Source organism: Bombina bombina, chromosome 2 (assembly GCF_027579735.1).
Source record: "Bombina bombina isolate aBomBom1 chromosome 2, aBomBom1.pri, whole genome shotgun sequence".
NCBI classification, from domain to species: domain Eukaryota; kingdom Metazoa; phylum Chordata; class Amphibia; order Anura; family Bombinatoridae; genus Bombina; species Bombina bombina.
The window spans coordinates 1,287,586,283-1,287,602,736 of record NC_069500.1 but is presented as its reverse complement, the minus strand read 5'-3'; the positions used below and the strand labels follow the sequence as shown (position 1 = coordinate 1,287,602,736).

The 16,454-nt window shown below is 39.7% G+C and overlaps 1 protein-coding gene across 1 annotated transcript in view; it reads left to right on the top strand.

Annotated features, from left to right (window-relative positions):
* The window catches only part of LOC128647506 (uncharacterized), a 179,869-nt gene that overhangs the window by 90,517 nt on the left and 72,898 nt on the right, over positions 1-16,454 (top strand). Inside the window, exon 13 of the mRNA XM_053700290.1 lies at positions 1,346-1,429. Within this exon, the coding sequence (XP_053556265.1) occupies positions 1,346-1,429 (84 nt within the window). The remainder of the gene's footprint in view (positions 1-1,345; positions 1,430-16,454) is intronic.

Below are 16,454 nucleotides of genomic sequence, written 5' to 3'. Positions count from 1 at the left end.
TTAGGTGTAATTAGTTTAAATATCTGATAATTTTTTTTTATTTTGTGTAATTTAGTGTTTGTTTGTTTTTGTAATTTAGGTAATTGTATTTAATAAATGTAATTGATTTAATTGTAGTGTAAGGTTAGGTGTTAGTGTAATACAGGTTAGGTTTTATTTTACAGGTAAATTTGCATTTATTTTAGCTAGGTAGTTAGTAAATAGTTAATAACTATTTACTAACTATTCTACCTAGTTAAAATAAATACAAACTTGCCTGTGAAATAAAAATAAAACCTAAGATAGCTACAATACAACTATTAGTTATATTGTAGCTATCTTAGGGTTTATTTTACAGGTAAGTATTTAGTTTTAAATAGGAATTATTTAGTTATTAATAGTAGGTTTTATTTAGATTGATTTAAATTATATTTAAGTTAGGGGGTGTTAGGGTTAGACTTAGGTTTAGGGGTTAATAAATTTAATATAGTGGCAGCGACATTGGGGACGGCAGATTAGGGGTTAATAAATGTAGGTAGGTGGCGGCGATGTTAGGGGCGGCAGATTAGGGGTTAATAATATTTAACTAGTGTTTGTGATGTGGGAGTGCGGCGGTTTAGGGGTTAATATATTTATTATAGTGGTGGCAATGTCCGTAGCTGCAAATTAGGGGTTAATAAGTATAATGTAGGTGTCGGCGATGTCGGGGGCGGCATATTAGGGGTTAATAAGTGTAAGATTAGGGGTGTTTAGACTCGGGGTTCATGTTAGGGTGTTAGGTGTAAACATAAATTTTGTTTCCCCATAGGAATCAATGGGGCTGCGTTACAGACCTTTACGCTGCTTTTTTACAGGTGTTAGACTTTTTTTCAGCCGGCTCTCCCCATTCATGTCTATTGGGAAATCGCGCACAAGCACGTAAAATCAGCTCACCGCAGCTTTCAGCAGCACTGGTATTGGAGTGCGGTATGGAGCTCAATTTTGCTTTACGCTCACTTCTTGCCTGTTAACGCCGGGTTTTTGTAAACCTGTAATACTAGCGCTGTAGGGAAGTGAGCGGTGACAATAACTTGCAAGTTAGTACCGCACCCCTCATAACGCAAAACTCGTAATCTAGCCGTATGTTTTTAAATAAGAGAACCTAGCAAGACATGATGACTTTATAGATTACCTAAAAGTAAGATACAATTAATTTAACCCTGTATGGGTCTCCATTCTGAGTTATTACTGAAATTTTCTCAAAAGTATGCTCTGTTTTCCTACATAAGAATGATACATTCTATTTGCAATGCATTGTGGAGCTAAAAAAATGATATTTCTATTTGAATTGCAAAAATTGTCCTTTATCTTTTATTTTGTTGTATAGGTTTCTTTATCTACATCCATGGAGAAGTCAATTTTGACATCTTATGTGATGCCGGTTCTTCACACTTCAATCCATATGCAGGAGGTAATGTGATCAGCCTTTAAAATTTCATGATACAGTATAAAAGGAAATAAGTCAAAAGAGTGTACAATTTAAAAAAAATACATCAATTATGAAATTAACTTTGTTGTCTTGGTTTGTTTGATTATTATTTTTTTGTTGTGTTGGTCCTTTTCATGAGAGCATACTGAGGTAGGCTCAGGACTGTGCATGTGTTCTAACTACAATGTGGTTTGCAAAAATGTTCTTTAAAGGAAAGAAGTAAACAAAGAATATCAAGAGAATAAAATACATTTTAATGACAGAAGTAATTTTAAAAGTTTTTGTTTTAAAAATTGTACCCCCTAAGTCATTAAGTTTAATATAGAGGTTCATGTCATTTTATTTTGTAAATCTAAAATTAATTGCCACAATGTTTTTGCACAAGGACTGATAATGTATTACATGTATTAAAACTAACTACTGCAATTACAACAGAATTCATCATTTTCTAGATTCACAGAATATACATTGTCTAAATTTTAACATACATCAAATTATTGGCATCTCTGTCCTCTGTCTCAGTATTTCCTGACATACATTATCCTACTGGATACGTGTTTTACCAACTGATAATACAGTGTAACAGCAGGTATAGTTTGATCCACCTCCTGAATACCAGTAATAAGTTCAGCTAATAGTGTGGTACTAATTCTCAGCTAACGTTCCTATTAAAACAAGCATAAAGGGCAGTGTAGACTTAAAAATGAATGTAAAGTTTAATGAAGAAGTGCCCAGGTTTTAAAAATATTAATAAAAACAAGGGCACTTTAATTCATTAAACTTTACTTACCTTTTTCCTTATGACAGCAGATCGGCAATCCTCTGCCAGCTTCCGACGCTGTACTTAGCATATCAATGATAAATCCAGCTTCCTCCAATCATTGTGTGGCCTCACGAGCTGGACGCCTTGCTCACAACGATTGGAGGAAGCCGGATTCGTCATTGCTGTGCTAAGTACAGCAGGAGCTGCGAGAGAAAGATCGCCGGTTTGCTGTCATAACTTCATAAGGTACAAGGTAAGTATTTTTAAAAATTGCTTAAATGTAGAGTTTTATTAAAGGGACACTGAACCCAATTTTTTTCTTTTGTGATTCAAATAGAACATGCAATTTTAAGCAACTTTCTAATTTACTCCTATTATCAATTTTTCTTCATTCTCTTGCTATCTTTATTTGAAAAAGAAGACATCTATGCTTTTTTGGGGTTCAGTACTCTGGACAGCACTTTTTTATTGGTGGATGAATTTATCCACCAATCAGCAAGAACAACCCAAGTTGTTCACCAAAAATGGGCCGGCATCTAAACTTACATTCTTGCATTTTAAATAAAGATACCAAGAAAATGAAGAAAATTTGATAATAGGAGTAAATTAGAAAGTTGCTTAAAATGTCATGCTCTATCTGAATCACGAAAGAAAAAAAATGGGTTCAGTGTCCCTTTAATTAAAGTGCCCCTGTTTTTAAGAGTATTTTTAAAAACCGGGCACTTTCTCATTAAACTTTACATTCACTTTAAATATAAATGTTACAATGACCTTCAGCAAGATCACCACACACCAAGGTAATACTATGGAAACAACACAAAATACAACTTAATAATTTCCTTACGGTTAGATTTAGAGTTTTGCCGGTAACGACCCGAGTATCTAACGCTCCTTTTTTTCTCCCCGCACCTTTTAAACAACGCTGGTATTGAGAGTTCTCTAAAGGGCTGCGTTAGGCTCCAAAAAGAGAGCGTAAAGGCATATTTACCGCCACTTCAACTCTCAATACCAGCGGTGCTTACGGTAGCGGCTAGCTGGAAAAACGTGCTCGTGCACAATATCCCCATAGGAAGCAATGAGGCAGTTTGGGCTGAAAAAAACACCTAACACCTGCAAAAAAGCAGCGTTAAGCTCCTAACGCAGCCCCATTGTTTCCTATGGGGAAACAGTTTCTAAGTCTGCACCTAACACCCTAACATGTACCCCGAGTCTAAACACCCCTTACCTTACACTTATTAACCCCTAATCTGCTACCCCCGCTATCGCTGACACCAGCATTATATTATTAACCCCTAATCTGCCGCTCCGTACACCGCCGCAACCTACATTATACCTATGTACCCCTAATCTGCTGCCCCTAACATCGCCGACACCTATATTATATTTATTAACCCCTAATCTGCCGCCCCCAACATCGCCGCTACCTTACCTACACTTATTAACCCCTAATCTCGCCGCTACTCTAATAAATGTATTAACCCCTAAACCGCCTCACTCCCGCCTCAAAACCCTATAATAAATAGTATTAACCCCTAATCTTCCCTCCCTAACATCGCCGACACCTAACTTCAAGTATTAACCCCTAATCTGCCGACCGGACCTCGCCGCTACTCTAAAAAATGTAGTAACCCCTAAAGCTAAGTCTAACCCTAACCCTAACACCCCCCTAAGTTAAATATAATTTTAATCTAATGAAATAAATTAAATATTATTAACTAAAGTATTCCTATTTAAAACTAAACACTTACCTGTAAAATTAACCCTAATATAGCTATAATATAACGAATAATTACATTGTAGCTATTTTAGGATTTATATTTATTTTACAGGCAACTTTGTATTTATTTGAACTAGGTACAATAGCTAATCGGAACAGCCAATAGAATGCAAGCTCAATCTGATTGTCTGATTGGATCAGCCAATCCGATTGAACTTGAATCTGATTGGCTGATTCAATCAGCCAATCAGATTTTTGCTACCTTAATTCCGATTGGTTGATAGAATCCTATCAGCCAATCGAAATTCGAGGGACGCCATCTTGGATGACGTTATTTAAAGGAACCTTCATTTGGCGAGTAGGCGTCGTGGCAGAAGGATGGATCCGCGTCGGCTGGAAGAAGATGGCTCCGCTCCGCTCCGGATGGATGAAGATAGAAGATGCCGCTTGGATGAAGATGTCTACCGGTCCGGATGTCCTCTTCTGCCCGGATAGGATGAAGACTTCTTTTGGTCCATCGGTGCGCGGTTGGGTGAAGACGACTCAAGGTAGGGAGATCTTCAGGGGGGTAGTGTTAGGTTTATTTAAAGTGGGTTTGGGTTAGAGTAGGGGTACTTGGGTGGTGGGTTGTAATGTTGGGGGGTGGTATTGTGTTTTTTTTTTACAGGCAAAAGAGCTGATTTCTTTGGGACATGCCCCGCAAAAAGCCCTTTTAAGGGCTGGTAAGGTAATAGAGCTTTAACTTTTTTAATTTAGATTAGGGTAGGGATTTTTTTTTATTTTGGGGGGCTTTGTTATTTTATTAGGGGGCTTAGAGTAGGTGTAATTAGCTTAAAATTCTTGTAATCTTTTTTTATTTTTTGTAATTTAGTGTTTTGTTTTTTTGTAGTTTAGTTTATTTAATTGTAGGTAATTGTAGGTACTTGTAGTTAATTAATTTAATTTATTTATTGATAGTGTAGTGTTAGGTTTAATTGTAACTTAGGTTAGGATTTATTTTAAAGGTAATTTCTCTTGTAAGGTGTATCCAGTCCACGGGTTCATCCATTACTTGTGGAATATTCTCCTTCCCAACAGGAAGTTGCAAGAGGACACCCACAGCAGAGCTGTCTATATAGATCCTCCCCTAACTGCCACCCCCAGTCATTCTCTTGCAACTCTCGACAAGAAAGGAAGTATCAAGAAATATGTGGTGACTTAGTGTAGTTTTACCTTCAATCAAGAGTTTGTTATTTTTAAAAGGTACCGGCGTTGTACTGTTTTACTCTCAGGCAGAAATTAGAAGAAGAATTCTGCCTGGAGGTTTGATGATCTTAGCGGTTTGTAACTAAGGTCCATTGCTGTTCTCACACATAACTGAAGAATATGGGAAAACTTCAGTTGGGGGAACGGCCTGCAGATTACCTGCTTTGAGGTATGTTCAGTATTTTCATTTCTAGAGAGATGAATAAGTTCTAGAAAATGCTGACAGAGCCTTGTGTATTTGAGGTAAGCCTGTTGCAGTGATTTAACAGCGACTGGGATCATGCTTACATAACAGGGTAATACTCATGTTAATATTCATATTGCTTAGTGACAAAACGTTTACATGATTTCATAAATAGGACGTTTTTTCTCTGAGGTAGATAAGTCTTTATTTGGGGCCTAGTTTCCACATGGCTAGTCAGATACTCCTAGGAGTATTTTCTTAAGGCCTCTCTGACATCCAGTACATGGTGGGAGGGGCCTATTTTAGCGCTCTAACTGCGCAGTTTTAATTCAGACTGAGACATCCAGCTTCCCTAGAAGAGTCCTCTGGCACCTGAGAACCATTTCAAAGGGGTTATTTCTGCACAAAATCGTATTTAAGGGCAGGTAGGAGCCTCAGCAGAGCTGTAGCATGGTGCTCAATTGACTTTTAAGGTTTTTTAAATCCGGATTGGGACCTAAGGGGTTAATCATCCATTTGCAAGTGGGTGCAATGCTGCTTTAGTCCCTTATTCACACTGTAAAAATGTCAAAGATTTTACTGTATTTTTTCACTGTTTTGATGTATAAGTGCTAGTTTTTTCTCTTAAAGGCACAGTAACGTTTTTGTTTAATTGCTTTTCACCTTTTATTAAAGTGTTTTCCAAGCTTGCTTGTCTCATTACTAGTCTGTTAAACATGTCTGACATAGAGGAAACTCCTTGTTCAATATGTTTGGAAGCCATTGTGGAACCCCCTCTTAGAATGTGTACCAAATGTACTGAAATTTCTATAAACTATAAAGACCATATTATGGCGCTTAAAGATTTATCTCCAGGGGATTCTCTGACTGGAAAGAGGGAGATTATGCCAACTAACTCTCCCCATGTGTCAGAACCTATAACTCCTGCTCAAGTGACACCAAGTACATCTAGGGCGTACAATTCTTTTACCTTACAGGACATGGCGGCAGTTATGAATGCTACCCTCACAGAGGTATTCTCCAAACTGCCAGGGCTAGAAGGAAAGCGAGACAGCTCTGGGGCTAGAACTAATACAGAGCTTTCTAACGCTTTATTGCCTGTGTCCAATATACCCTCACAATACTCAGAAGCCGAGGCAGGTGAGCTTCTATCTGTGGGTGACATTTCAGACTCAGGGAAGGCGGTACTTCAGTCTGATTCTGAGATGACAGCGTTTAAATTTAAGCTTGAAACCTCCGCTTATTGCTTAGGGAGGTTTTAGCGACTCTGGATGACTGTGACCCCATTGTGGTTCCAGAGAAATTGTGTAAAATTGACAAATACTTTGCAGTGCCTGTTTACACTGATGTTTTTCCAGTCCCTAAGAGGTTTTCGGAAATTATTACTAAGCAATGGGATAGACCAGGTGTGCCATTCTCTCCCCCTCCTGCTTTCAAAAAGATGTTTCCCATAGATGCCACCATACGGGACTCGTGGCAGACGGTCCCTAAGGTGGAGGGAGCAGTTTCTACCCTAGCTAAGCGTACAACTATCCCCGTCGAGGACCGTTGTGCTTTCCTAGATCCTATGGATAAAAAATTGGAGGGTCTCCTTAAGAAAATTTTTATACATCAAGGTTTTATTCTCCAGCCTCTTGCATGCATTGCCCCAGTTACTACTGCAGCGGCCTTTTGGTTTGAGTCTCTTGAGGAGGCTCTACAAGTGGAGACCCCGTTAGACGATATTCTAGACAGGATTAAAGCTCTTAAGTTAGCTAACTACTTTATTTCTGACGCCATTTTTCATTTAGCCAAGCTAACGGCTAAAAATTCAGGTTTTGCCATTTTGGCGCATAGGGCGCTATGGCTTAAGTCCTGGTCAGCAGACGTTACTTCAAAGTCTAAGCTTCTTAACATCCCCTTCAAGGGACAGACCCTATTCGGGCCCGGTCTGAAGGAGATCATTTCTGATATTATTGGAGGTAAAGGTCACGCCCTTCTTCAGGATAGGTCAAAAAAGTTAAGGACCAAACAGAATAATTTTCAATCCTTTCGAAACTTCAAGAGTGGCGCAGCTTCAGTTTCCTCTAATGCAAAACCAGAGGGAAATTTTGCCCAACCCAAACCAGTATGGAGATCTAACCAGGCTTGGAACAAGGGGAAGCAGGCCAAGAAACCTGCGGCTGCCTCTAAGACAGCATGAAGGAGTAGCCCCCGATCCGGGACCGGATCTAGTGGGGGGCAGACTTTCTCTGTTCGCCCAGGCTTGGGCAAGAGACGTCCAGGATCCCTGGGTATTAGAGATTGTTTCCCAGGGATATCTTCTGGACTTCAAAGCTTCATCTCCAAAGGGGAGATTTCATCTCTCACAATTATCTGTAAACCAGATAAAGATAGAGGCATTCTTACGTTGTGTTCAAGACCTACTGGTTATGGGAGTGATCCACCCAGTTCCAATAGAGGAACAGGGGCAGGGATTCTATTCAAATCTGTTTATAGTTCCCAAAAAAGAGGGAACTTTCAGACCAATCTTGGATCTCAAGATACTAAACAAATTTCTCAGGGTCCCATCCTTCAAGATGGAGACTATCCGAACCATCCTCCCGATGATCCAGGAGGGTCAATATATGACTACCGTGGACTTAAAGGATGCTTATCTCCACATTCCGATTCACAGGGATCAGCATCAGTTCCTCAGGTTCGCCTTCTTAGACAGGCATTACCAGTTTGTGGCTCTTCCCTTCGGGTTAGCCACGGCGCCAAGAATCTTTACGAAGGTTCTAGGGTCCCTACTGGCGGTTCTAAGGCCACGGGGCATAGCGGTGGCTCCTTACCTAGACGACATTCTGATACAGGCGTCAACTTTTCAAATCGCCAAGTCCCATACGGACATTGTTATGGCCTTTCTGAGGTCTCACGGGTGGAAGGTGAACAAAGAAAAGAGTTCTCTCTCCCCTCTCACAAGAGTTTCCTTCCTAGGAACACTGATAGATTCAGTAGAAATTAATTTTTTTCTGACAGAGGTCAGGTTATCAAACCTTCTAACTTCCTGCCGTGCTCTTCATTCCACTTCTCGGCCGTCAGTGGCTCAGTGTATGGAAGTAATCGGCCTAATGGTAGCGGCAATGGACATAGTTCCGTTTTCCCGCCTACATCTCAGACCACTGCAACTTTGCATGCTCAATCAGTGGAATGGGGACTACACAGATTTGTCCCCTCTGATAAATCTGGATCAAGAGACCAGGGATTCTCTTCTCTGGTGGTTATCTCGGGTCCATCTGTCCAGGGGAATGAGTTTCTGCAGGCCAGAGTGGAATATAGTGACGACAGATGCCAGCCTTCTGGGCTGGGGCGCAGTCTGGAACTCCCTGAAGGCTCAGGGTTCGTGGACTCGGGAGGAAGCCCTCCTTCTGATAATTATTCTGGAACTGAGAGCGATATGCAATGCTCTTCAGGCTTGGCCTCAACTAGCTGCGGTCAGGTTCATCAGATTTCAGTCGGACAATATCACGACTGTAGCCTATATCAACCATCAGGGGAGAACAAGAAGCCCCCTTGCAATGTTGGAGGTTTCAAAGATAATTCTATGGGCAGAGGTTCACTCTTGCCATCTCTTAGCTATCCATATCCCAGGAGTAGAGAACTGGGAGGCGGATTTTCTAAGTCGGCAGACTTTTCATCTGGGGGAGTGGGAGCTCCATCCGGAGGTATTTGCCCAGCTGATTCAACTATGGGGCAAACCAGAACTGCATCTGATGGCATCTCGTTAGAACGCCAAGCTTCCTTGTTATGGGTCCAGGTCAAGGGATCCCCAGGCAGCGCTGATAGATGCTCTAGCAGTGCCCTGGTCCTTCAGCCTGGCTTATGTGTTCCCACCATTTCCTCTCCTCCCTCGTCTGATTGCCAAGATCAAGTAGGAGAGAGCTTCAGTGATTTTGATAGCACCTGCGTGGCCACGCAGGACTTGGTATGCAGATCTGGTGGACATGTCATCCCTTCCACCATGGACTCTGCCGCTGAGGCAGGACCTTCTACTCCAAGGTCCAATCTAATTTCTCTGTGGCTGACTGCTTGGAGATTGAACGCTTGATTTTATCAAAACGTGGTTTCTCCGAGTCGGACATTGATACCCTAATTCAGGCTCGAAAGCCTGTCACCAGAAAAATCTATCATAAGATATGGTGTAAATATCTTCATTGGTGTGAATCCAAGGGTTACTCATGGAGTAAAGTCAGGATTCCTAGGATATTATCCTTTCTCCAAGAAGGATTGGAGAAGGGATTGTCAGCTAGTTCCTTAAAGGGACAGATTTCTGCTCTGTCTATTCTTCTGCACAAGCGTCTGGCAGATGTTCCAGATGTTCAGGTGTTTTGTCAGGCTTTAGTTAGAATCAAGCCTGTGTTTAAACCTGTTGCTCCACCATGGAGTTTAAATTTAGTTCTTAAAGTTCTTCAAGGGGTTCCTTTTGAACCTCTGCATTCCATAGATATCAAACTTCTATCTTGGAAAGTTCTGTTTTTGGTAGCTATCTCTTCGGCTCGAAGAGTTTCAGAGTTATCTGCCTTACAGTGTGATTCCCCTTATCTGATCTTCCATACAGATAAGGTAGTTTTGCGTACCAAACCTGGTTTTCTTCCTAAGGTGGTATCTAATAAGAATATCAATCAGGAGATTGTTGTTCCATCACTATGTCCTAATCCTTCTTCAAAGAAGGAATGTCTATTACACAATCTTGATGTGGTTTGTGTTTTAAAGTTTTATTTACAAGCTACTAAGGATTTTCGTCAAACATCTGCATTGTTTGTTGTCTACTCTGGACAGAGGAGAGGCCAAAAGGCTTCGGCATCTTCTCTTTCTTTTTGGCTGAGAAGCATAATCCGTTTAGCTTATGAGACTGCTGGCCAGCAGCCTCCTGAAAGAATTACAGCTCATTCCACTAGAGCGGTAGCTTCCACATGGGCTTTTAAAAATGAGGCCTCTGTTTAACAGATTTGTAAGGCGGCGACTTGGTCTTTGCTTCATACTTTTTCGAAATTCAAACTCTACGTAGATAATGAACTTATAGTATTAGATACACCTCAGGAGGCTAAGACCTTTGTAAATAAGCATAAAATTGACCAACGGGTCGATATTAAAGAGTAGGGCCTTAGGTCCCATGGTTCGTGTTTTATTATTTTTCATTTTTTTTTGTTTGTTTTTTTTTTGCTGACAATGACTCGATGGTGTATGGGTGCCTGTTACTCTTTATTTTCATATTTTCTCTATTTTTATTGTGCCTTAGGTGAAATGCATCAGCTGAGAGATAAGCTGGTGGAACCAAAGTATAACTTTAGAATAGACAATGATGTGACTAAGTTAATACTAATATTATGTTTGGTACTGGGCTATTGGGATGGGGAAAGGGAGCGGGGTTTTTTTTTCGTCCCTTTTTTTTTTTTTTTCTTTGTATTTTTTCACTGCCTTCTTCTGTCTTGTCTCCCCTTTTTTTTTTTTTTTTTTTTTTTTTATTTTATTCTCCAAAACGCTTTGATCTAAATTAAAATACTACAGCTGAAGGTTATATCTTGGAACGTTGGGGGCATCACTAGTCCAATAAAAAGGAAGAGAATTTTAAACTATCTTAAAAAACAGAAAGCGGATCTAACTCTACTACAGGAAACCCACCTTACAGAAAGGGAACATAAAAAACTTCATGCCAATTGGTTACAGGAAGTGATATTTACTCCCTGTGCATCACGTAAAAGGGGGGTAGCAATTCTTGTAAAAAAAGGGGTAGACCTAAAAATTATATCACAGGAGTTAGACCCTAACGAGCGTTTCATTATCATAAAAATAAAAGTGGGTTTTCATACTTTTACAGTTTGTAACGTATATGGGCCAAACAATGTTGACAAATTTTTTTGGGAAACCTTGAGGACTAAACTCTCTCATTACGTGGATACCACTCTTATAGTTGCCGGAGACTTTAATATGGTCTTTAACAGTATTGATAGACTACAGACTGCAAAACAAACAAGTGTCAAAGTTTCCCAAAAAGCAACAAGAATTCTTAGATCACTCTGTCGAGTACTCAAGATTAGGGACATATGGCGGCATATATACCCGAATAACCGTGCGTTTACATATGAATCAAAACAGTTTAAATCATTTTCACGTATCGATTTTTTTCTTGGGTCAGATAGACTCCTTGGCCAAGTAGTTAAAATACAAATTGGCGAATTTACTATCTCAGATCATGCCCCCATCTCCTTAGAGATTGGTCTAGATAACAACAAATATGAACCAAGTAGAGGGTATACTTTTCCACGTTATTTATACAAAAACCCAACATTTAATAAATTTATTACTGAACGATGGAGTGAATATAGGACACAAAATCTTTCACATAGTACTAATCCAGAAACATTTTGGGAAGCAGCCAAAGCTGTAATTAGGGGAGAAATTAAGCAATACACCTGTAGACTTAGAGCAAATATACGTTTAAGGGAGACCCAGCTATCTAACTGTCTCAGTAATTCCTACAATACTTATATAACGACTCCTAACGATATTAATTGGCATAAATACATCAAAGTAAAACAGGAGTGGGATGCCCACAATCTCCAACAGATAACCAAGCAAGATCAGCGTCAAAGAGCTAGTTATTACAGATATGGCAGTAAGATAGGCAAGCTCCTAGCAAAACAGGTGAAATTACATACAGCACATAAACCAATTAAAGCTATTGTGGTAGATGGTGTCAGAGTTACCGAGGCAGAGGCAATTAAGAATGGCTTTGCTAGATTCTTTAAAAAACTATACGCAGCTCCTCAGACTCATATACAGAATAAAAAAAAATTCTGGGATAAAATCTCACTTCCAAAGTTATCTCTAGACGAGGCTGACAAACTCAATATACCTATAACAGCTATAGAGGTAACTCAAGCCATAGATAAACTTAAGTTGGATAAAGCAGCAGGCCCAGATATGCTTCCGGCAGAATTCTACAAAATTCTCAATGAGGAGATAAACACCCCACTTGTTAACTTATTCAATGAATATCTGTGTAATGGTAGGGTGCCCTCTGCATACTTTGCAGCATCTAAAATTATCTTAATTCCAAAAAAGAACAAGGATCCAGAACTTATTGATTCATATCGTCCTATTTCATTACTTAACGCAGACTATAAAATATTTACCACTATTTTATCTAATAGACTTAAACGAATTATTGGCTCGCTGATCCATGTGGACCAGGTCGGCTTCATGTTAAATAGGAACTCAGCTGCCAGCATCCGGAAAATTTTATTACTCTTAGATTTCTATCGTACAGAAAAGAATAATCGCGAGGAAACTGCGATTTTATCAGTCGACGCACAAAAAGCCTTTGACTCAATTACTTGGGATCATTTATTCTTTACTATGGAACAATTTGGCTTCAGGGGGCATTTTCCAAAATGTATCCAGGCCCTCTATGCAAAAGCTTCTTCAACACTTTTGGTTAATGGCTCTCACACAGATACATTTGATATTTTGACAGGCACGAGACAAGGCTGTCCAATTTCACCCTTATTGTTCAATCTAGCAATTGAACCACTTTCACTCATGTTGAAGTTATATCTACAAGGGATTCATCTGGGAGATAAACATCTCAAACTACTCTTATACGCGGATGACCTGTTACTTTTCCTTAACAAGCCACAATTAGAGATCACAATTATTATAGAAATAATCGACAAATTTGGCACATTTTCAGGCTATAAAATGAACATTTCTAAATCTGACTTGCTATGGATAACCAGATCACCGACTATAGACTACACTCCGCCATTTAAGGTGGCAGATCAATATATCACGTATTTAGGAATTAAGATTAGCACAAACCCGGCGGAATGGTATACACTGAATTACTCTCCATTACTAAATAAAATTCAATTAGATCTCAAAAGTTGGGCAAAGTTACCGCTATCATTGACGGCAAAAATTAATCTGATAAAAATGATCATATTACCTAAATTGCTATATATAATGCAAAATATCCCAATCCCGATAACAAAATTAGGCCTAGATTTGGAGTTCGGCGGTAAAAGGGCTGTTAACGCTCCGCGGGCTTTTTTCTGGCCGCACCATAAATTTAACTCTGGTATCGAGAGTTTAATCAAATGCTGCGTTAGGCTCCAAAAAAGGAGCGTAGAGCATTTTTACCGCAAATGCAACTCTCGATACCAGAGTTGCTTACGGACGCGGCCGGCCTCAAAAACGTGCTCGTGCACGATTCTCCCATAGGAAACAATGGGGCTGTTTGAGCTGAAAAAAACCCTAACACCTGCAAAAAAGCAGCGTTCAGCTCCTAACGCAGCCCCATTGTTTCCTATGGGGAAACACTTCCTACGTCTGCACCTAACACTCTAACATGTACCCGAGTCTAAACACCCCTAACCTTACACTTATTAACCCCTAATCTGCCGCCCCCGCTATCGCTGACACCTGCATATTTTTTTTAACCCCTAATCTGCCGCTCCGTAAACCGCCGCAACCTACGTTATCCCTATGTACCCCTAATCTGCTACCCCTAACACCGCCGACCCCTATATTATATTTATTAACCCCTAATCTGCCCCCCTCAACGTCGCCGACACCTGCCTACACTTATTAACTCCTAATCTGCCGAGCGGACCTGAGCGCTAATATAATAAAGTTATTAACCCCTAATCCGCCTCACTAACCCTATCATAAATAGTATTAACCCCTAATCTGCCCTCCCTAACATCGCCGACACCTACCTTCAATTATTAACCCCTAATCTGCCGAGCGGACCTCACCGCTACTATAATAAATGTATTAACCCCTAAAGCTAAGTCTAACCCTAATACTAACACCCCCCTAAGTTAAATATAATTTACATCTAACGAAATTAATTAACTCTTATTAAATAAATGATTCCTATTTAAAGCTAAATACTTACCTGTAAAATAAATCCTAATATAGCTACAATATAAATTATAATTATATTATAGCTATTTTAGGATTAATATTTATTTTACAGGCAACTTTTTAATTATTTTAACCAGGTACAATAGCTATTAAATAGTTAAGAACTATTTAATAGTTACCTAGTTAAAATAATAACAAATTTACCTGTAAAATAAATCCTAACCTAAGATATAATTAAACCTAACACTACCCTATCAATAAATTAATTAAATAAACTACCTACAATTACCTACAATTAACCTAACACTACACTATCAATAAATTAATTAAACACAATTGCTAAAAAAAAATACAATTAAATAAACTAGCTAAAGTACAAAAAATAAAAAAGAACTAAGTTACAAAAAATAATAAAATATTTACAAACATAAGAAAAATATTACAACAATTTTAAACTAATTACACCTACTCTAAGCCCCCTAATAAAATAACAAAGACCCCCAAAATAAAAAATTCCCTACCCTATTCTAAATTAAAAAAGTTACAAGCTCTTTTACCTTACCAGCCCTGAACAGGGCCCTTTGCGGGGCATGCCCCAAGAATTTCAGCTCTTTTGCCTGTAAAAGAATAAATACAATACCCCCCCCCCAACATTACAACCCACCACCCACATACCCCTAATCTAACCCAAACCCCCCTTAAATAAACCTAACACTAAGCCCCTGAAGATCTTCCTACCTTGTCTTCACCATACCAGGTTCACCGATCCGTCCTGGCTCCAATATCTTCATCCAACCCAAGCGGGGGTTGGCGATCCATCATCCGGTGCTGAAGAGGTCCAGAAGAGGCTCCAAAGTCTTCCTCCTATCCGGCAAGAAGAGGACATCCGGACCGGCAAACATCTTCTCCAAGCGGCATCTTCAATCTTCTTCCATCCGGTGCGGAGCGGGTCCATCTTGAAGCAGGCGACGCGGATCCATCCTCTTCTTCCGTTGTCTCCCGACGAATGACGGTTCCTTTAAGGGACGTCATCCAAGATGGCGTCCCTCGAATTCCGATTGGCTGATAGGATTCTATCAGCCAATCGGAATTAAGGTAGGAATTTTCTGATTGGCTGATGGAATCAGCCAATCAGAATCAAGTTCAATCCGATTGGCTGATCCAATCAGCCAATCAGATTGAGCTCGCATTCTATTGGCTTTTCCGATCAGCCAATAGAATGCGAGCTCAATCTGATTGGCTGATTGGATCAGCCAATCGGATTGAACTTGATTCTGATTGGCTGATTCCATCAGCCAATCAGAAAATTCCTACCTTAATTCCGATTGGCTGATAGAATCCTATCAGCCAATCGGAATTCGAGGGACGCCATCTTGGATGACGTCCCTTAAAGGAACCGTCATTCGTCGGGAGACAACGGAAGAAGAGGATGGATCCGCGTCGCCTGCTTCAAGATGGACCCGCTCCGCACCGGATGGAAGAAGATTGAAGATGCCGATTGGAGAAGATGTTTGCCGGTCCGGATGTCCTCTTCTTGCCGGATAGGAGGAAGACTTTGGAGCCTCTTATGGACCTCTTCAGCACCGGATGATGGATCGCCAACCCCCGCTTGGGTTGGATGAAGATGTTGGAGCCAGGACGGATCGGTGAACCTGGTATGGTGAAGACAAGGTAGGAAGATCTTCAGGGGCTTAGTGTTAGGTTTATTTAAGGGGGTTTGGGTTAGATTAGGGGTATGTGGGTGGTGGGTTGTAATGTTGGGGGGGGGGGGTATTGTATTTATTCTTTTACAGGCAAAAGAGCTGAAATTCTTGGGGCATGCCCCGCAAAGGGCCCTGTTCAGGGCTGGTAAGGTAAAAGAGCTTGTAACTTTTTTAATTTAGAATAGCGTAGGGAATTTTTTATTTTGGGGGTCTTTGTTATTTTATTAGGGGGCTTAGAGTAGGTGTAATTAGTTTAAAATTGTTGTAATATTTTTCTTATGTTTGTAAATATTTTATTATTTTTTGTAACTTAGTTCTTTTTTATTTTTTGTACTTTAGCTAGTTTATTTAATTGTATTTTTTTTAGCAATTGTGTTTAATTAATTTATTGATAGTGTAGTGTTAGGTTAATTGTAGGTAATTGTAGGTAGTTTATTTAATTAATTTATTGATAGGGTAGTGTTAGGTTTAATTATATCTTAGGTTAGGATTTATTTTACAGG